The sequence below is a fragment of the Carlito syrichta genome, unplaced genomic scaffold (genome assembly GCF_000164805.1).
Source record: "Carlito syrichta isolate Samal-C Ts95f unplaced genomic scaffold, Tarsius_syrichta-2.0.1 Scaffold302301, whole genome shotgun sequence".
Lineage (NCBI taxonomy): Eukaryota > Metazoa > Chordata > Mammalia > Primates > Tarsiidae > Carlito > Carlito syrichta.
This window is the reverse complement of record NW_007246397.1, coordinates 234,854-255,376: the sequence shown is the minus strand read 5'-3', so window position 1 is coordinate 255,376 and position 20,523 is coordinate 234,854. Positions and strand designations below refer to the sequence as shown.

The following is a 20,523-nucleotide window of genomic DNA, read 5'->3' as shown; positions in this document are numbered from 1 at the left end:
TGGGGGGGGTGGGGGGTGGGAGGTGGGAGGAAGCTTGACAAGTCATTAACTAGACAGTGGACTGGCCTACCCTAGGGGCTTTCAGCCCAGGCTCCTGCCTCTCTGTTTTGGTGCTTAGACCACACTGCATTCCACTTGGAAGGTATCTCTACTCCTCTTGACCACCTCTTCACAACCCAGATTAAAACTTACTTAGATAAAGGAAAAAAACAGGTTGTTTTTAGATTAGCCTCGCCCTCTCCTCCCTACCTCCCTGTGGTGATGCCTAGACTCTTGGCTGCAGTGCTTTGATGCCTGGGGACTGCCTTTCCCAGTGCTGCTCTTTCCTGTCTTGGACATGGCTGCAAGCCTGGGCTGAGATTTATGGGGATTACCCCACAGTCATGGTCAGCTCTTGGCCAAGGTTGCTGGCACAGCACCTGGGCCCAGCTGAGGTGGCAGGAGAGGAGAGGAAAGACCTGCTGAGGCAGTCTAGACATGATCAGGAACCCCCTGTGCAGGGAGTCCCAGCAGGACTGTGGGTTTTGTGTGCCCAAGCATATCCAGTAGGAAGGACGCTCGAGACCAGGGAAGCAGGGACTGCCTGGGCATGCAGAGTGAAGAGGCTGTGCTGGAGTGAGACCAAGGAAATGTACACACTCCCATCCAAAGCTCCCTCAGAGTTGTCGTTTAGTCATTTGAAGATATTTATAGGGAACAGAGGCCTGAACACCAGGAATGGGCAAGGCAGACTTCTTTCCCCAGGAGACTGCAGTCACAAGGGTATTTGGGGCCAGCCGGCCAGCCTCTCGGAGGCTTCGAGGAAATGCTGCCGTGTCCTAGTTTGTGTTTTCCCTCAATGTCCCCCTTGAGGTGGTTCCCTGAATGCTAATGTTAGGACAGTATTGAGGAGAAGCCAGCAACTCCGCTTTTAATTAAGCCGATCTCACGTGGCCTTTTAAAAACCAAAAACTGGACAAAAATAACAGTAACAGCAAAATGTAATAAGCTGGGAGATAGCTTCTTTTTCAAGTCAAATAATTACTTTTTGAAATAGTTTCCCCAGCGTGTGGTTCTCCTGCCTCTGCTCCGCCCCTGGGCCTCGAGCTCAGGAAGTGTTTCCTGAATGTGTTGTGGGCTGCTGCCGCAAGGCCTGGGTTTTTCTTGGTAACAGGCCCTTTGCCACATGCGTGTGTTTGACAATCTGTGCCTGCAGTGGGACCATCAGCTCCTTGCCACCCACGCAGGAAGGAGAGGCTGCTTGTGACAGAAATGAGCATGGTTTGTTGTGTTGATTTCCTGGCATGGCCTAGAGCTGCAATGCTTTTCCTGTGGTGGGTGACACGCATGTGGTGCCTGTGAGAAGCCTGTGTAGCAGGTGACAAGCCTGTGTGTCAGTTTTACCTTTCTCTGAAGTAAAGGAGTGAGAACCACTTTTATGCCTATGTGCCCATAGGCTAACACACATATTCACAAGCGCTGAGTGTTCCCCGCTCCAGGCACTGTTTCCTCCTGGGTGGGTGCAGTCACCCCTGCCTGCCTTGTGATACATGTGCACTGTGGTGGCAGGTGACTGGGTTCTGGCCTTGGTCTTGGCCTTTAGTGTCTGATGAATAAAGTAGATAGGGAGATGGATTGGATTAGTGGTGTTTGAACTTGTTTTTCTTTTGTTCATTGTACCCCTTTCCCAAATGAAATCTTAAGGGAATCCCACAATATAAAAGAGTGAAGAGAGGAACCATTGTGGCTGAAACTGGGAATGAAGCCTCCCTCCCCTTTCCCTCTAGTGGTCCCCGAAGCTTCTCCTGGACACCCCTGAAGAGGAAGGGCCGGGATGCCAGGGATGCGATATGTTTATTCTCTGGTGACTTGGAGCTTGACTTTCCACTCTCTGGTGTCCCTTGTAGATGTGCTCTCCTTTGAGGGAGTGCCGTCTCACTGCTGTTGTGCTCCCAGTGACTATTGCTTCATATGTGATAGTAATTCGAACCAAGAACTGGGAATCTCTGGTAGTTTCTAATTTCTTGCCTCTTGAGAACACAAGAATGTTGTGATCCATTACCAAGGCCATAATTTCTCTGTCCCCAACACAGACTCTTCCTTTTCCTAGTAAGAACCCTGCTGTCAACCTCCCATTGACTCCCCTGGTGGGGTCCATTTCTCCTGATGGATACACAGCAGTCACTTACTCATGGCACGCCTGGGGTCCCTTCCCAGTGTGCTCTTGAAGCCCTCTCTATATGGACCAAGATCACATCAGTAACCTGCTCTGCAGGGCAAGCCCATCCTGGCATCCTCATCAGGACACTGTTCTCCAGGGTCCCACTCTGCTTCCTTTACCAGCGCTCGGGGACTTTCAAGGAGATCCATTCTGGCTGACTCTGACTGTGCTCATCGGAGTAGAAACTGATTTTTTTCTCCAACATCAGTGGTCAGCAGTTCCATTCTGATTTTGTTTTTCACAGAGTAATGGTTGATATTGTCAACGTGGAGATGCTTTATTAAACAGGTATAGATCAAATGGATTATTGTGAAGTAATATTAAATGCTGCTTAAAACATGCCCTGTTCTTACAGATGTGATTTTACTTGGAAGAATATAAAATATTTGTGGTTAGAAATGTTTTTATCGAAACTTTTTTTAAAGTAACTTTTTTTGGAGATAAGATCTTGCTGTGTCACCCAGGCTAGAGTACAGTGGCATGATCTTGGCCCACTGCAGCCCCAAACTCCTGGGGCTCAAGTGATCCTCCTGCGTCAGCCTCCCAAGTAGCTAGCAATACAGGCACATGCCACCTCACCTGACTGACTTTTAAATTTTTTGTAGAGATGAGATCTCACTATGTTGCCCAGACTACGCAAACTTCTGACCGGCTCAAGTGATCTTCCCGCCTCGGCCTCCCAAAGTGCTGGGATTACAGGCATGAGATACTGTGCCTGGCCAAAAAGTAACTTTACTTATGGGAAATTTTAAATACATGTAAACAGAGAATAACATAATATTACCTCCATGTTTATTAGGTAGTTTCAACAATTATAATTTCTTCTTTAATTGCTGCCCCCGCCCACTTGTTATTTTGAAGTAAATAGCATGTTATCTGAAGCAAATATTATTATTTATTAATATTAAGTAATAAGATATTGTTATTTTGAATTCTGGGCATCGTATCATTTCATGTAAAATATGTCAAAGTTAACATTTTAAAGAGACTATTCTGAAATTTGATCCTGCTTTAGTGTCAGTGTGTGTACCTATAAATTTACTGAGTGACTATTTAAGATATACAAACTTGGTTTTTTCAGTGTCACTATCTGCAAATATTAGCAAATATATTTATATTTTTATTTCTCCTACTTTCTTAGAGAAAGGAAAGCATGGTAGAATCTGATATGCACTTTAATTTTTTTACTTAATAGTTTATACTAGAAATTGTTCCTTTCAGTACAGGTGAGCGGACCCTGACCTGACCACAGGTTTCTGTGAGGCTTACTGAACTGTAAGGCTGGAGCAGAATTCTAGCCTTTTGTCTGCTTGGGCCAACACTATTAATACTTGGTGGTTTGAAGCATATCACAACCTTCCTTTGAGAAACATGGATCTCTTTATATGAAAATGGTTTCAGAACACCAAAGCCACTCACAGATTATGTTTTTATATGGTGTACATTAAAAATATGCTGTCATATAGTTTGCATTTTTATATACCATATCAAGTCATCGAGTATTTTATGTAGGTGTCAAGTTTTGTGTGGAAGTTTTAAATAACTGACATTTATTTGCCTTCCTTTCAGATTTAATTTATCCGCACCCTAATGCTTCTGCTGAAAAAGCCAGAAATGTCCTAGCTGTGGAGACTGAGCCTGGAGAGCTGGTAGGGGAACAAGCAGCAAGTCAGCCAGCCCCAGGGCATCCGAATGCCATCAATTTCTACTCTTTGAAACAGTGGGGCAATGAGCTCAAGTGAGTCTTTGGAAAGCAGCATGTGACATTGTGACATTAAGATGGATTGCTTCTGAGAATATATGTGATAATTTCATATATGAAGTTCTAAGACCTCTTTCCGTTTCTGAAAGTACTTCTCATAGACCACTGTCTTTTCAGCTTGTCTTGGGTACCTGTTCTGTGTCTGATACTATGCCAAACATTTTCACACTTATGTCTTAATCTAATTGTCAACTCTATGCAGTAGGTCATGTGGTTGACATTTTACAGAGACTGAAGCTGGCTGAAGGGGCATAGTGTCTAAGGTCACAAGGCTCCCAGGCTGCAGAGCTGGGGCTTCTTGCCCCTAGGGCCCAGTCTCTTCTCCAAAACATTAGGCTGGCCCAGGGCCTGTGATCCGAATTTTCATTCTGTGCTTGTGCTTGGGCAAGTGAAAGTAGAGGTGGGTTGTTTTTGTTTATTTTTATGACATGATATCTTGCTATGTTGCCCAGGCTGGACTCAAACTCCTGGACTCAAGCGACCCTTCTGTCCCAACCTCCTGAGTAACTGAGACTATGAGTACATGCTACTGTGTCCAGCTTTTTTTTTTTTTAACAAAAAGCTTTTATTGAGATAATTCACATACATACATTTCACCCATTTAAAATGTACAATTTGGTGACTTTTCTTTTCTTTTCTTTTTTTTTTTTGAGTTGGAGCCTCACTCTGTCGCCCAGACTGGAGTGCAGTGGCCGCTCCCGGCCACCGCAGCCTCGACCTGCTGGGCTCTGGCGATCCTTCTGCCTCAGCCTTCCAAGTAGCCGGAATTACAGGCATGTGCTACCATGCCCAGCTGATTTTTTTTGATTTTTTGTAGAGATGAGGTCTTGCTGCCCAGGTGGGTCTCGAACCCGCGGGCTCAGGCAATCCACTCACCTCAGCCTCCCAAAGGCATGGGATTACAGGCTGAGTCACCGACCCCGGAGTGGTGACTTTTCTTATATCCAGAGTTGTGCAGTTAATTCTTGAGTGTTTGTATCACCCTAAAAATAAACTCCATATCTACTAATAATCATTTCCCATTTCCCCTGAGCCCCTTCTCCTCTGCCTCTCCCCCTCCCCAGCCCTAGGCTAATCTACTTTCTGTTTCTATGAATTTCTTTGTTCTGCATACTTCATATAAATGGGGCCCTGTATAGTGTGAACCCTTTTGTGTGTGGCTTCTTTTACTTAACTTAGTGTTTCAAGGTTCATCTATGTTATAGCATGTAGCAGTCCCTCATTAATAATATTCTCTTGTATGGATATGCCATATTTTATTTATTTATTCATCAGTTGATGGGCATTTGCATTGTTTCCACTTTTTGGCAACTATGAATAATGCTATTATGAACACTAGTGTACAAGTTTTGTTTTGTTTTGTTTAAGTCAGAGTCTCACTCTGTCACCCAGGCTGGAGTGCAGTGGCATCATCATGGTTCACTGCAGCCTTGACTTCCTGGGCTCCCAAGTAGCTAGGATTACAGGCATACGCCACTGTGCCTGGCTAGTTTTTGTAGAGACGAGGTCTAGCTATGTTGCCCAGGCTGGTCTCGAACTCCTGGGCTCAAGCAATCTTCCTGCCTCGGCAGGCCACCCTGCCCAGCCCTAAGCATACAAGTTTTTGTGTGGACACTTTGTCATTTCTCTCGGGCATATACCTAGGAGTAGAATTGCTGGGTCATATAGTAACTCTGTGCATAGCCTTTGAGGAACTGCCAGACTGTTTTCCAATTGCACCAGTTGATGCTCCCATCAACAGTGTCTGAGGGATCCGATTTCTCCACATCCTTACCAGCTCCAGTTATTATCTGTCTGTCTGATCCTCGCCATCCTAGTGAGTGTGAGGTGGTATATCACTGTGGTTTTGATCTACATTTCCCTCATGACTAATGATGTTGAGCATTTTTTCATGTGCTTATAGGCCATGTGTATATCTTCTTTGGAGCAACATTTATTCAGATCCTTTGTGTTTAACTGCACTGTGTTTTTATTATTGAATTATAGGAGTTCTTTGAATGGAGGCATTTTTACTACTCTTTGAAACAATCTGCTTGGGAGCCATGGAACCTTAGGAACCTTGGCTTCTATTAGAAACTGAGGCTGAGTAGAAAGGTTGCGGTGGCAATGTCCTGTGGTAGACGTGGAAACTTCCTGGTCTCCTGAGAGCCCAACCAGAGGTCAGCATGGCATTGGCCAGCTGGGCTTCAGAAGGGATCCTTGGGCTTCCAGGGCAGAGTAGGGTGGTCTTAGAAGCTACCATCCAAAGACATTGCTTCAGAAAGTGTCCTCTTTTCTTCCACTGCTTTCTCTTTTGTGCCTTTGTGGTTGAATTCAGTAGCACAAAGAAATTCATTCTGTGTGTTTTCAGTTCTTAAGGCCTAGGTTTATACTGAACTGAGTAGGATGTGGCAGGGTAGCCAGGCCCCAGAAGACCATCACTGGTGTGGGCCATCATGGTGGTGGGCCCTGACTGCCCCCTCCTGGCTCATGGCCAGAGTCCCGCCTGCCCTGTCCCCAGCCATCCACAGTCAGCTGGCCTCTCCTCTTTACACAACTCTGATTGAGTTGTCACCCACATCAGAGGTGTCCCTGGCAGCCCCCAACCTGCAGGGTCAATCCCGAGCTCCTTGGTCTGACATTGGAGCATCTTAACAGGATGACTCTGGTCTGTTCCTTGTGCAGCCACCTCCCTGTGTTCCCACTCTGTGAGCCTCTGTTCTGGCCACTGTGCCCTCCTCTTCACCCCAGAGCCTCTGCTTGCCATCTGCCTGGTGTGTCCGTGTTGCCTGATGGAGTCCCACTCATCTCCAGCACCCAGGGGAGGCAGAAGGGAGGTGGTGTGGTGGGGTTGCTCCCCAGGTACCTGTAGCTGGAGCACCACTGTTCTCCTGTGTGACAACGTATTGGGCTTCTCAGTAAGGACGGGGGCCAGCTGTTGGAAGTGTCAGGAATCCTCTGAGAGACTGTCCATCATTTTACAGCTTGAGAAGTTGAGGCCTGGAGAGGTAAAGGGACCTGCCCAAGGTCACACAGCAAGTGTGTGGCAGAGTTGAAACACACATCCAGGTCCCTGGATGGGGGACTCAGTGTTCCTTCCACCTTTCATCAGAAGAAGATATTTGGGGCCTGTTGATTCGCCAGGTTTTCATACTTCAGTAGCCTCATCTGTCCTCAAAGTGAGATGATGGGATGAGGTAGGCACAGGCCTGTAGCACTGGGTGCCATCTATACCCCTTAGCGTAGGGCAATGATCAAGAGCTCCTGCCTAGGAAGGGGAGCACACTTCACCACTGAGTGGAAGTGTGCACCTTCAGTGTTAAACATCACCAGTTGGCATCTTCTCTCAGCGGGAGAGGAAGGGCAAGATAGCAGAGAGCAAGATAGCAGAGAGCGCGGGCAGAGGGGCCAGACTTGCTATGTGTCAGGGACCCCTCCTGAGATGGCGGTGTCGGCCCTCATGAGAAAGGAGCCCTTGTGACCAGACCACCTCTTGACTATCCTACCTCCTGAGATTGTCACAACAGCAGTTAAATTCCAACATGAGTTTTGGAAGGGACATTCAAGCTACTTGACAGCTTCCCCATTTGGCCTGCCTTCCTAGTTGTGTGTTTGTACATAATAGTAAAAGGCATGCATACTTGTAAAAAAGAAAAACTGGCCAATGCTGAGGGGTGCACAGTGAAAGGGGAAAGTCATCCCGAGTTCACTTTCTGGAAGTAGCTTCTGGATCTCAAGGTAGGCAGGTGTGCATCCTGGAATGTGCTGTGGGGGGCTTACATAGCAGGGCTCTTACAGCACACACTGTTTCATGCAAAGCGGTTTCAGTTACTTGGAATTCTACTCCCTCTTCCCTCCAACCTGGTTCCTCTACACCCACTGTGTCATGAGGCCCACTTGCACCCAAGCTGTGCTCTACCTGCAGATGAGTGGGAAGGTTAGCAGTGGGGGCAAGTGTAGGACCACCTGCCATACCCCTTTAAGTTGAGGCATCCTGTAGTCACTTGTCTGAGAGGATGTCTTGACATAACCTTATTGGAGCTCGTGCTCAGCACAGTTTCGTTATGTGGATGTTCCCTAATTTATTGAGCCAGCTCCTTAGCCGTAGACATCTGCTTGTTTCTCCTTTTCTGTCATTTCAAACAACACTGTCCTGCTATCCTCATGCATATAGCTCTGTGTCCTGTGAGAATATATCCAAGGAATTAATCTGTAGAGGAGGAAATGCTGAATTTCCTTTTTTGTGATAGCTATTGCCAATCAGATGGACCCCTCCCCGTTGTTTCCCTAATGGGACTTGTGGTCAGGAGGAGGGAGCTGACAAGCAGCTCCTGGTGGCCGCCACTTCACTCCTGCCCACATGCCCGCAGAGTCCCAGCTAGTCCCAGTCTCTGCCTCAGTGGTGTCATCCTACCACTGGAAAGTCATGGTGCTACCTGAAGCTTGCCTGTGCAGGGAGTTTATGGGGCTGTTAGCTCTAGAGAGATTTTATTCTCCCAACTTCAAAATTCTAGTGGTTAGAAGAATTCCAATGAATATTGAATACATTGTTACTGTTTTAGTTAGATATTTTTAACTGTGCAGAATTCCATCTGAAATATGTAAACTTGAGCCGGGCTCAGTGGCTCAGCCTGTGGCTCAGCCTGTAATCCCGCGCCTTTGGGAGGCTGAGGTGAGTGGATTGCCTGAGCCCGCGGGTTCGAGACCCACCTGGGCAGCGAGACCTCATCTCTACAATAAATCAAAAAATCAGCCGGGCGTGGTTGCACGCGCCTGTAATTCTGGCTACTTGGAAGGCTGAGGCAGAAGGATCGCCGGAGCCCAGCAGATCGAGGCTGCGGTGTCCGGGAGCGGCCACTGCACTCCAGTCTGGGCGACAGAGTGAGATTCCAACTCAAAAAAAAAAAGAAATATGTAAACTTGGAAAGAGAGGCTTTCTTAATGATGACACGGATTGCTGGTAATCAAACTGAGGCTGAAGGCTCCGGCTTTCAAGGTGTCCTACTGCTGCCTGGAGGCGCCTAGCTTTCCATTTTGGATCAGAGCAGCTGAGTGTTTGTTGGACAGTATAGCAGGTATATAGCATAGTGCCAGGAAGAACACAAAAGGTCTGCAAAAAGATTTGTCAGGTGAGAGTGGGGTCTTTAAACAGCAGGCCCTGTTGTAGAACAGCCTGTAATACCAACTAAAGCATGCCATTTGCACAGCTGTGAGCTCCACCATGGAACACACAGGCAGGACATGCATCCACCCCCACGGCCTCTGCTGGCCTGCACAGGTAGGACAAGTATGTCTGAGAAGTCGGCACTGTAATGGCCCCTTCTTGCTGCACAATCACAGAATTGGTTTTTATCATGTGGGAACAAAAGCAGGCACTGGCTATATAGTGTTTTAGCTTAAAGAGACTTTCACTGTGAGCCGGGTCCTATTTCTCCATTACTCAGGTCGTACGTGGCTCCCATCAAGGCTGTCCCTCAGCTGCAGGTGAGAGCATAGTTTTGTCAAAGTGGGCCTTTGTGATGGGCTAGAAATGGCAAAAACATGGCAGGGGAAGGAGGGTGGGTGGAGGTTCTAAGCCACTGAAATTGCTCTGCTTTCTCCCCAGGCTGTGTGTGGGTGTCCCTGTTCTTAATCCTTTTTCCTGCATTTACCCTTTTGGAACCAGAGCTGAGGAGCACAGTTGGAGGCAAGGGCAGATGGCAAGGAGGACTGATTGATTGATTTTGAGTCCAAGTCTCACTTTGTCACCCAGACTGGAGTGCAGTGGCACATTCATGGCTACCACAGCCTTGAACTGCTGGGCTCAGGCAATTCTTCCACTTCAACCTTCCAAGTAGCTGGGACTGCAGGCACACACCACCATGCCCAACTGATTTTGGGGTTTATTGTAGAGACAGGGTCTTGCCAAGTTGTCCAGATTGGTCTTGAACTCCTGGACTCAAGAATTCCTCTCACCTCTGCCTCCCAAAGTGCTGAGGCTAGAGGCGTGAGCCACCACACTCAGCACAATGAGGATTTAACTCCTCAAATTGATGGTGATAGCAGTATCTTGCCACCCAGGAGAAGGCTGCTGTGAGAGCCTTGCCATAGGCAGGACCACTGATACTTCTCAGTTCAGTAGGTCAGTTGTGTCAGAAAATGAGCAAAGGTAGCAAGTGTTTGTGCGAGTTTTCTTTTTCTTCCTAAACAACTTCTTGGGAATACCTTCCCTACAGTTTTATGGTTTTTGTAAAGTTGGCTTCACACAACGTCTTGCTTATTGGGTTACCCATGGGAAGTTGACTAGACTCCTGCTGCCGTGGTCTATGAAGACATGTAGCACAGGGCTGGGATCACCTGTGGCTAGGTGATTTAGAAAATAAATAGCTCCTGCAGGATGTTTCACACTGTTTAGTCACCATCAGCCTCCCAGTTCTAAGTAAAGAAGCGGTGAGAAAGCACATATTAGGACTTCACAGGTGTCATTGCCTGATACCTGGCGACTGCTTGTTAAAACAGTAGCAGAAGGTCATGAATTCATGTATCATTATCGCGTGATAAGAAAGCAAGTATGTTGTGTAATTCTCGGCATTCTTCTGAATTTTTAAAGTACTTTAAGCAATTCAAATGAAAATGCAAAAAAAAAATATTTAAAATGCTATAAAAATGCTTTTGAAAACCCAAGTGTTGAGAAATGACTGTTTTGCATGAGAATATCATCTGTTTCATTCAAACTAGAAATGAGGCCACCTCTTCCTCTTTACCTTTAATCCACTTCAGAAGACACCACGTCATGTACACTTCTTCCTCTTCTTTGTTTGTTTGAGTTTTTTTTTTTTGAGTTCGTTACCCAAGCTGGAGTGCAGTCGCACTTTCACAGCCACTGCAGCCTCGACCTGCTGGGCTAAGGCAGTTCTGCCTCAGCCTTCCAAGTAGCCGGAAATACAGACACGAGCTACCATGCCCAACTAATTTTTTGATATGTTATAGAGATAAGGTCTCACCAAGTTGCCCAGGCTGGTCTTGAACCCCTGGGCTCAGGTAATCCTCTCGCCTTTGTCTCCCAAAGTGCTAAGATTACAGGCTTGAGCCGCTGCACCTGGCCATATGGCTGCTTCTTTCTTTTTCTTTTTCTTTTTTTTAAGTTGGAATCTCACTCTGTCGCCCAGGCTGGAGTGCAGTGGCTGGAGTGCTGGGCTCAGGTGATCCTTGTGCCTCATCCTTCCAAGTAGCTGGAACTATAGGCATGCGACACCATGCCCGGCTGTTTGTTTGAATAACCTTACTGAGGTACAATTGACCTGTAATAAGTTCTCTTATTTTAGGTGAACAAGCTGATGAATTTAGAAATTTATACACAGCAATGTAAACACCTTCATAGTCAAAACAGAGAACATTCTATCACTCTAAAACATTTCCTCTTACGCCTTTGTAGTAGGTCCCCTCCCTTACCCTGGCCCAGATACTGTCTGATCTGCCTTTTGGTCACTATAGCTTTGCCCTTTTCAGGATTTCATCTAAATGGAGTCATACTCTATGTAGTCTTCTGTATGTTTTATTTCATGTAACACAATCTTTTGGAGGCTTGTCACTGTTGCTGAATATTTTCGTATTTCATTCCTTTTGTTGCTGAGTAATGAGTAAGTATGGATATGTTAAGTAAGGTAATATAAGTGTATATATAATATAAGTATATATGATTGGGGTGCCAAAAAAGTATATACATTTTAAGGGGTTTTATTTATTACCTTTAGTTTGCTATAATCAGAAGTGTTTGGATGCTGATGGTAACCACTTTGAGCACCTCTTATAACTGCAGAAGTCAAAAATGACTTGCATTCATCTTTTGTTATTGGTATACATTGAGTATTACAATTTCAATAGTTTTTTTCTTTCTTAAAATGTGTATCAATTTTTTGGCACCCTCTGAATATGAATGTATCTAAGTAATGTGATTCATGTGAGCGTGTCTTTTTCTTCAGCCCTTCACTCATTAACTGCTCAAATGGTTTTTAGTTGGGAAGTTGAATTACTTTGAGATGTCTCTTCACAGTAAACACATACCTCTTACCTGTTGAAAGTTTAACAATAAAAATTTGACTCTTTTGCAAATTAGGGTTATACTTTAATTTTTTAAAAGTTATTTATACTAGACAATTTGGTTATTATATGCCTTGGCATAGTTTTCTTCATGATTCTTATGTTTGAAGTTTGTAGAACTTCTTTGATCTATGAGTTCATAGTTTTTCATCAGAATTGGAAATTTATGGGCATTATTTCTTATACTTTTTAAATTCCATATTCTCCCCTTCTCTCCTCTGGGACTCCAATTACATGTATATCGGGCTACTTAACATCGTCTTATGGTTCAGTGACATCCTTCTTTCCTTCCTTCCTTTTTTTCTTCTTTTTTTTTTCTGTTTCATTTTTGCTAGTTTCTATTGGACTGTCATTAATTTCACTTATCTTTCCTTCTACATTGTCTACCCTGCTCTTATTCACATCGAGGGTATTTTTCATCATTGTAGTTTTATTTCTAGGAATTTGAATTGAATCTTTTTTAAAAATGTCTATGTCCCTAACATGTTCATTCTTTCCTCTAGCTTCTAGAACATGAATAATACAATTATAACTTTTAAAGTCCTTGTCTACTAATTTTATCATTTGTCATTTCTGGACCTGTTTCTGTTGATTGGTGTTTCCCCTCAAATGAGTTGTATTTTCCTACTTATTGCCTGCCTGGTGATTTTTTAAATTGGATACCAGATATTATGAATTTTATGTTTTGTGTGCTGAATTTTTTGCATTGCTATGAATATTGTAAATTACTCAAGTAGTTTGACCCTTTTGAAGTTTGCTTTTAAGCTGTGTTAGGTGGAATGAGGGCCAGCCTTAGTCTAGGGATGATGTCATTAACCTTTGTGAGTACTCTTTCTGATGCCCTGTGAATTATGAGGTCTTCCACTCTTCTCCCTCAGACTAGACTCATGAGATCAGGTACTATTCTCGACCCTGTGTGAACCTCAGAGATTGTTCTCTTTGCTTCCTTTGGGTGGTCTTTTCCAACTCTTCTCAGATGACTTTCTGATTCTCAAGCCCTGATCTGATCAGCACTCAGCTGAGGACCTGGGGGACCATCTGCAGTCTCTGCAGCGCTTGCTCTGTGTGGCTCTCTGCTCTAGGACTCTGCCTCTGAACTGCAAGGCCCTGGGCCTCCCAGCTGTGTCCTTCCAACTCAGGGAGATGCTGGGCTCCTCCTGGGCGCCCCTGCCTGCACAGGGCCTGGAAACTGTCTCCAGGCAGTACGGTGGAGCCCACCTCATTTGCTTTCCTTCTCTCAGGATCACTGTCCTGTGCTGCCTAATGGCCAGTAGTTTCCTATGTTTTGTTAAGTTTTTTTGTTTTCGGGTAGGAGAGCAAATCTAGTCCCTGTTATTCCATCTTCACTGGAAGCAAAAATCCCACCTAGTTCTTAAAATGTTTAATGAAATATTTGTAGCACACAGGCAAGTATATGGTATATTGATTACTTGGATAGCCACAACTTGTTTTTGTAGTTTTGTCATATTTCTGCTGCATTTTTAAAATAATAAAACATCATAGATGCAGCTGAAATCCTCTCTTCTAGATCCTATTCTTCTTTCCCTTTACAGAGGTAACCAGGATTCTGTGTTTGATAATTGTCATTCATATGTGGATTTTTAAAAACAATTTTACTACATATGTGTGTACCCATAAATAATCTCTATTAATGGTGTTACTGTGCAGGTTTAAAATGGTATCATGCTATACATATCATTCTTCCATTTTTAATCCAGCATTTAAAAAATATTTATCCTCATGATACATGTATCTTTAGCTGAAATGTTCTTTCCACAAGGGTAAGAATCCTGCTGTGTTTTCTTCAATGGGATACTCCAGGCTTCCAGAGTAGTGCCTGGCACATAGTAGGCTCAATTAGTGAATTCATTGTAAGTGCTATATAGTAATTGATTATTTGACTGTGCTACAGTTAATTTATTCTCCTGTTAATGGATTAGGTTGTCCTTTTTTTTTTTTTTTTGGCTGATATGAACTATGCTGCAATGAATATTCTTGTTCACATGTGTAAGAATTTCTCAGGCTGAGCACAGTGGCTCACACCTATAATCCCAGCACTTTGGGAAGCTGAGGTGAGAGGATTGCCTGAGTCCATGGGTTCAAGACCAGCCTGGGCAACTTGGCAAGACCTCCTTTCTACAATAAATCAAGAAAAATATTAGCCAAGTGTGGTGGCACGTGCCTGTAGTTCCAGCTGCTTGGAAGGCTATGACAGAAGGATTGCCTGAGCCCAGCAGGTAGAGGCTGCAGTGGCCGTGAGCATGATACTTCCCTCCAGCTTGGGAGACAAAGTGAGACTCCAGCTAAAAAAAAAGAAATAATTTCTTTTAAGAACTGCTGGGTCTTAGGGCAGGTGCCTCTTCAATTCACAAGTATATTGCTGAATTACTCTCCATAGTAGTGGTACCCATTTCTACTCCCACCAGCAGTATATGAGAAATCACATTTCTCCACAACCTCATCAATACTTGATATTATCAGCTGTTTTAATTTTTGCCAGTCCTATATGAGAGGGGACTTTCCCCCACCTCCCAAAACCCCAGAATTATCTTTTAGAGGGCAGGTCCCTTGTAGTACAGGCTTCTCCCGCTAGGTAAGTGTTATAGGAACCCATAGGCAGCAGTGTACCAGCTAACATTGTGAGAAGCTGTGCTTGGCTTCAGTGAATTTTTTTGGAGATTCTTTCAACGTGTTTGCCCATTTCATTTACAAGCGTACCTGCCCACACCACACTGAATGTTCAGCAGTTTTTGACCAAAATGGCATAATCCCCATGCCTCACCTTCCCTATTCACCCAATCTCTCCCTGAGCGACCTTTTTTTGTTTCTCTGGATTCAGAAAGTCCTCAAAGGGAAACATGTAACCGATATCGAAGAGGTGAAACAAAAAAAGGGCAGAAGCACTAAAAGGCATCAAAACTGATAAGTTCAAAACTGTTTTGAGCAGTGGAAAAAGCATATTGATAGGTGTATTGCGTCAAACAGAGAGTACTTTGAAGGTGACTGAAGTTTAAACATATAAGAATAAATACAAATTTTATAAATAAATTCTGGGATTTTTTTGTACCCCCTCCCCCTTGTATACATGAGATTATTTGTGTTTTACTTTTTTTTTCTTTTTCCCAATAGAAATTCTTTCCGTCCTGGGAGAGGGAATAATGAGAGTCGGAGAACTGTATTTTACACCAGTGAAGAGTGGGAACTTTTAGACCCAACCCCTAAGGACCTGGAAGAGTCTGTAGTGCAGGAAGAAAAGAAGAAACAGACCTCTGAAGGAAACAAAGGTATAAATGTGACTCCTACTGTCATTCTTTCTACTGCCATCTGTTAACCACCAGTGACATGGGGGACACTTTATTAACAGATATTTCTAGAAGTGTAAGGTCCAGTGGGGGGGGTTGCATTCTCTTTGTGGGACATAAAACTTTTTTTTTTTTTTTTTTAGTTGGAGTCTCACTCTGTCACCCCCAGGCTGGAGTGCAGTGGCCACTCCTGGCCACCGCAGCCTCGACCTGCTGGGCTCCGGCGATCCTTCCGCCTCAGCCTTCCGAGTAGCTGGAACTACAGGCGTGCGCTACCACACCCGGCTCATTTTGATTTATTGTAGGGATGAGGTCTCGCCAAGTTGCCCCGGCGGGTCTCGAACCCGTGGCTCAGGCAGTCCACTCACCTCAGCCTCCCAAAGGTGCAGGATTACAGGCTGAGCCACCGAGCCTGGCTTAGGGACATAAAACTTAAAGGCTTGCAAAATTAAGTGTTGCAAGAAAGAAGTGACGTTCAGTTCAATGGCTTTTAGATTTTTTTTTTTTTGGAAGACAGAAACACCTAGAAGTCATGATGCTCTTTATGGAAATATTGATTTTTTTTTTAAAGCTTTATATTTGTTTATTTATTTTTTGAGCTGGAGTCTTACTCTGTTGCCCAGGCTGGAGTACAGTGGCATGATCATGGCCAGTACAGTCTCTACCTACTGGACTCAGGCAATATTTCCACCTCAGCCTTCCAGGTAGCTGGAACTACAGGTGTGTGTCACCATGCCCAGCTAATTTTTTAATTTATTGTAGAGTTGAGGTCTTGCCAAGTTGCCCAGGCTGGTCACAAACCCCTGGGATTACAGGTGTGAGCTACTACGGCTAGCAAAAGTTTTATATTTAAATTTGAAATGTATACAAAAGAAGAGAATATAGATAGTATCATGAACTCTGGTGTGCCCATCACCCAGCTTCATAATTTTGAACTTTGATGTTTTTCCTTCTATATCTCCTCAGAACACCTACCTAGGTGTCTTGTTAGGTCTTTTCATTTACACAGCTCCCTGTCTTTTTTTTCCTTCCCCTTCCCTTGCCACATTTGTTGACAGAACCAGGTCTCCATGCTGAGGAATTTCCACATCTGGATTTTGCTTATTGCACGTCTGTGGGGTCATTTGACATCCATCCCCTGCATTTCCTTTGTACTGGTAGTTAGAGCCTAAGGCCTGCCCAGACTCAGAGTTGCCTTTTAATTTGGATAAGAGTACTTTTTTGGCAGTGTAGATGCTGTCTGCTTCCCGTGGCATCACGTGTGGAGCCATATCACGTCTGGCTTTCTCTCTTATGACATTAAGATCTGTCATAGTTTAGGGTTGTCAGCCTGATCCATTCATAAGTTCCCCATCAACCTTTTCCCTAATGCTTTTAATAGTCCTTTACAATTCTAGATTCATTAACTCATTAAGGGAATATTGACATTCTACACATAAAATAACAAAAATAATTTTGAAATTATTATACTTGTTTTTAGCATGGGCCAGCAGGAATGGAGGCAGGATTTTAGGAAATCTTTATTGGGAGAGCAAGTACTTAGTAAAGGAAATATTTTGTCTTTCTCTTGAGAAAGGATTGTCATAATTGGCTTTGGGAAGGAGCTTACCTCTATGTTCCCCATGACTCCGGTGAGGAAGCCACCGGTCCAGTGTGACATGATGTAAAATGTGGCCAAGCTAAATATACTTAATTACTTCATGTATGGCAAGGCCAGTGGTACCCAGAAGAAGGGCTCAATATAAGCTGGGAATGTTTCCTGGAAGAAGAGGGATTTCAAGTAGAGATTTGTGTTGTTGCAGATAAGCACTGTTCACTCTGACTTCTGGGTAGAGACTGAGAATGAAATGGAAGGGACGAATGTGAGCAAGATTGGGGAGCAAGATGAGCCAGGCATAGGGCATGTGTCTTTAGTCCTAGCTACTCAGGAGGCTGAGGTGGGAGGATTGCTTGAGCTTAGGAGTTTAGGGTTACAGCGAGCTATGATTGTGCCATAGCTCTCCAGCCTGGGCAATGGACCAAGACCATCATCTCAAAAAAATATATTTTTTAAATTAGCTGGGATGGTGACACATACCTGTAATTGCACCTATTTGAGAAGCTCAGAAGGGAGGATCACTTGAGCCCAGGAGTTAGAGGCTACAGTGAGCTATGATGGTGCCACTGCACTCTAGCCTGGGTGAAAGAATAATACCCTATCACCTAAAAAAACAAAAACAAAAAAAAACAGCTTGTGAAGGAAGAAGCTCCCAGAACCACTGGAGAGTATTTCCTTGACTGATAACAGCCTTCTCAACCCTCAGCCCACCCTCTCATTCTTTTGAGAGTGAGTTTATATGAAAGAAATAAGAGACAAAGATGTTACTGGGTTTTGATCTTGCTTGGTTCATGGGTGTGTCCTGAAACAGCTCTGCTCTGAGAATCAGCCCACCACCTATTGCCCATGGCATTCACAGGAAGTAAACTGCCCTCCCTATGCTTCCTCCCCTATATTTAAGTGACCCTTTCATCAAAGGGACATACAGAAAGCCCCCAAATCAGCTCAATGAATTGTCACATAGTGAACACACCCAGCATTTACTTCAAGAAAGAGGACGATACCAGCACCCCAGAGTCAACTGCCATCCCCATGCCCCTTCCAGGCACTGTCCCCACCCCCAGGGAAACATTGGAACCACCGTGCTGGCTCCTAACAGTATAGGTTAGTTTTGCCTACTTTCTAACTATATATAAATCAAACTGTATATAAAGTGTCTCCTCTTTGTATTTTGAGTATCTATATGAATCCATCTACACTAAAATTTATTTGAATCTCATAGTATTGTTTTTTTCTTTTCTTTCTTTTATTTTTTTAGAGCCAGGATCTCACTGTTGCCCAGGCTGACCTTGAATTTCTGGGCTCAAACAATCTTCCTGCCTCAGCCTTCCCAGTTACTGGGACCACAGACGTTGTACCACTGTACCTGGGTCCCATAGTATTTTTAAATACACATTTTTAGCTGGACTCGGTGGCTCAGCCTGTAATCCCACGCTTTGGGAGGCTGAGGTGAGTGGATTGCCTGAGCCTGTGGGTTCGAGACCCGCCTGGGCAAGTTGGCAAGATAATGAATAAAAAAAAAATTTAGCCGGGCGTGGTAGCGCGTGCCTGTAGCTCCAGCTACTTGGAAGGCTGAGGCGTAAGGATCGCCGGAGCCCAGCAGGTTGAGGCTGCAGTGGCCAGGAGTGGCCACTGCACTCCAGTCAGTGCTACAGAGTAAGACTCCAACACACACACACAAAAAACACATTTTAAAGGAAAATAATATAGTCATGCTTTAAAACATGTGTTTCTTAGTTCATTTTATAACAATGCCACAGATGGAATAATTTGTAAGAGCAGAAATGTATTTAGCTCATGGTTCTGGAAGTTGGAAGTCTAAGAACATGACACTGGCATCTGATGAGTGTACTGTGTTATCCCATAGCAGAAGGGAAAAGAGCAAGAGGGAATCAAACTTGCTTTTATAAAAGCCACTCTCATGATAACTAACCCACTCCGGTAATAACAATATTAATTCCTGAGGGCAAAGCACTCATGACCTAATCGTATTAGGCCCCAACTCCCAATACTGTTGCCTTGAGAATTAAATTTTCAGACATCAACTTTGGGGAATACATTCAAACCATAGCAGTGTGTTTACATTTAAAAAAATAAAACATACACTTGAGTGTAGCAGATTAGCAAAAGTAGGAAGCCAAAGATCCCTAGTGTGTCCTTTTTTTCCTTAAAAGTGGTCCTTTAAAGTGATCACTTGATAGTCTTATGAAAGGTCCGGGAGGGGGGGTCACTTTTGGTTTCAAGCACACTGGTTATTATACAGAGTGTGATGGGCACTGGGAGTCATCTACCTCCTCACATTCTCCAGGTGATGAATGGAAAGCTCCTTGGAGGATGATCTAAAGGAAAAGGGGGTCTTTATTTATTGTAGTTTCCAAAAGGAAGGTTTGGCCTGTGCTTACAATAACAAGTTTTGTTTTCATGTAGGACTAACTGGCTCAGGATTCCCCTTTGACTTTGGACGTAACTCCTACAAAGGAAAGCGCCCTTTGAAAGATATAATTGGGTCGTACAAAAATCGTCACAGTGGTGGTGACCCTTCAAGTGAGGGACCATCAGGCAGCAGCAGTGGCAGTAAGCCATCCTCTGAGATGCAGCTGCAGGTTCAGAGTCAGCAGGAAGAGCTGGAGCGGCTGAGGAAAGACCTGTCCAGTCAGAAGGTAACATTTCTTTTTTTTTTTTTGAGTTGAAGTCTCACTCTGTCGCCCAGACCGGAGTGCAATGGCCTCTCCTGGCCACCGCAGCCTCTACCTGCTGGGCTCTGGCGATCCTTCCGCCTTAGCCTTCCAAGTAGCTGGAACTACAGGCGCACGCTACCACACCCGGCTTATTTTTTGATTTATTGTAGAGATGAGGTCTCACCAAGTTGCCCAGGCAGGTCACGAGCCCGCGGGCTCAGGCAATCCACTCACCTCGACCTCCCAAAGTGCTGGGATTACAGGCTGAGCCACCGAGCCTGACTGGTAACATTTCTTCTTCAGGCTTCTGCTTGTCCCACAGCAGCAGGCTGAAGCCCAGAGTATGTTTCCCTGGATCTTTTGGGGGATAGCTTTGTTTTCCAAAAGTTTTGTGTTGCCCTGGCCACTGACCTAGACACTGCTGCGCTACTTGTTCAGAGATGCTTGCATCTGCAAGGAGAGAAGAGATCTCTTCAAGGCAGGCAGAGCATGTGGCTGTGTGCACCCACACCGGTCCTGCCCCTGAGACCCCAGCTCTCCAACCATGGCTTCAGCCAGAATTCTTTAACAGTCGTTCAAAAGCATTTCTACATCCTGTGAAACAGCAGTTTCCGTCTGGGCTAATCACACCTAATTATGCTTAATTGCTCAGCAGTTCAGGGAATCTTAGAACACGGGTTTAATACTGATGAATGTTTACTGGGAACCATTGCTGATTACAGTACACTGTCTACTTCCTGTTTCCTACTGTTGTTCTCTGCAGTCTAGATGGAGTAATTATTTTTTCCTCTCTATTTTTGAGATCCTTCAAGAGGAAGTTCAGTGTGAAAATGTTTCCAGTAAAGTTCTGCATTTCCTAGATTCTGACAGTTGCTCCCTGGAGCAGTGTCATGATCTCAGCTTTCCCTCCTCTCTGCACCCTCCTC

At 44.6% G+C, this 20,523-nt stretch overlaps 1 protein-coding gene across 2 annotated transcripts in view; it reads left to right on the top strand.

Annotated features, from left to right (window-relative positions):
* TBC1D2B (TBC1 domain family member 2B) overlaps nucleotides 1-20,523 on the top strand; it is a 50,694-nt gene that overhangs the window by 6,317 nt on the left and 23,854 nt on the right. For both annotated transcript variants that reach the window (XM_008056258.2, XM_008056259.2), the window contains exons 2-4: nucleotides 3,770-3,938; nucleotides 15,150-15,304; nucleotides 19,347-19,579. In XM_008056258.2, the coding sequence (XP_008054449.1) occupies nucleotides 3,770-3,938; nucleotides 15,150-15,304; nucleotides 19,347-19,579 (557 nt within the window). The remainder of the gene's footprint in view (nucleotides 1-3,769; nucleotides 3,939-15,149; nucleotides 15,305-19,346; nucleotides 19,580-20,523) is intronic.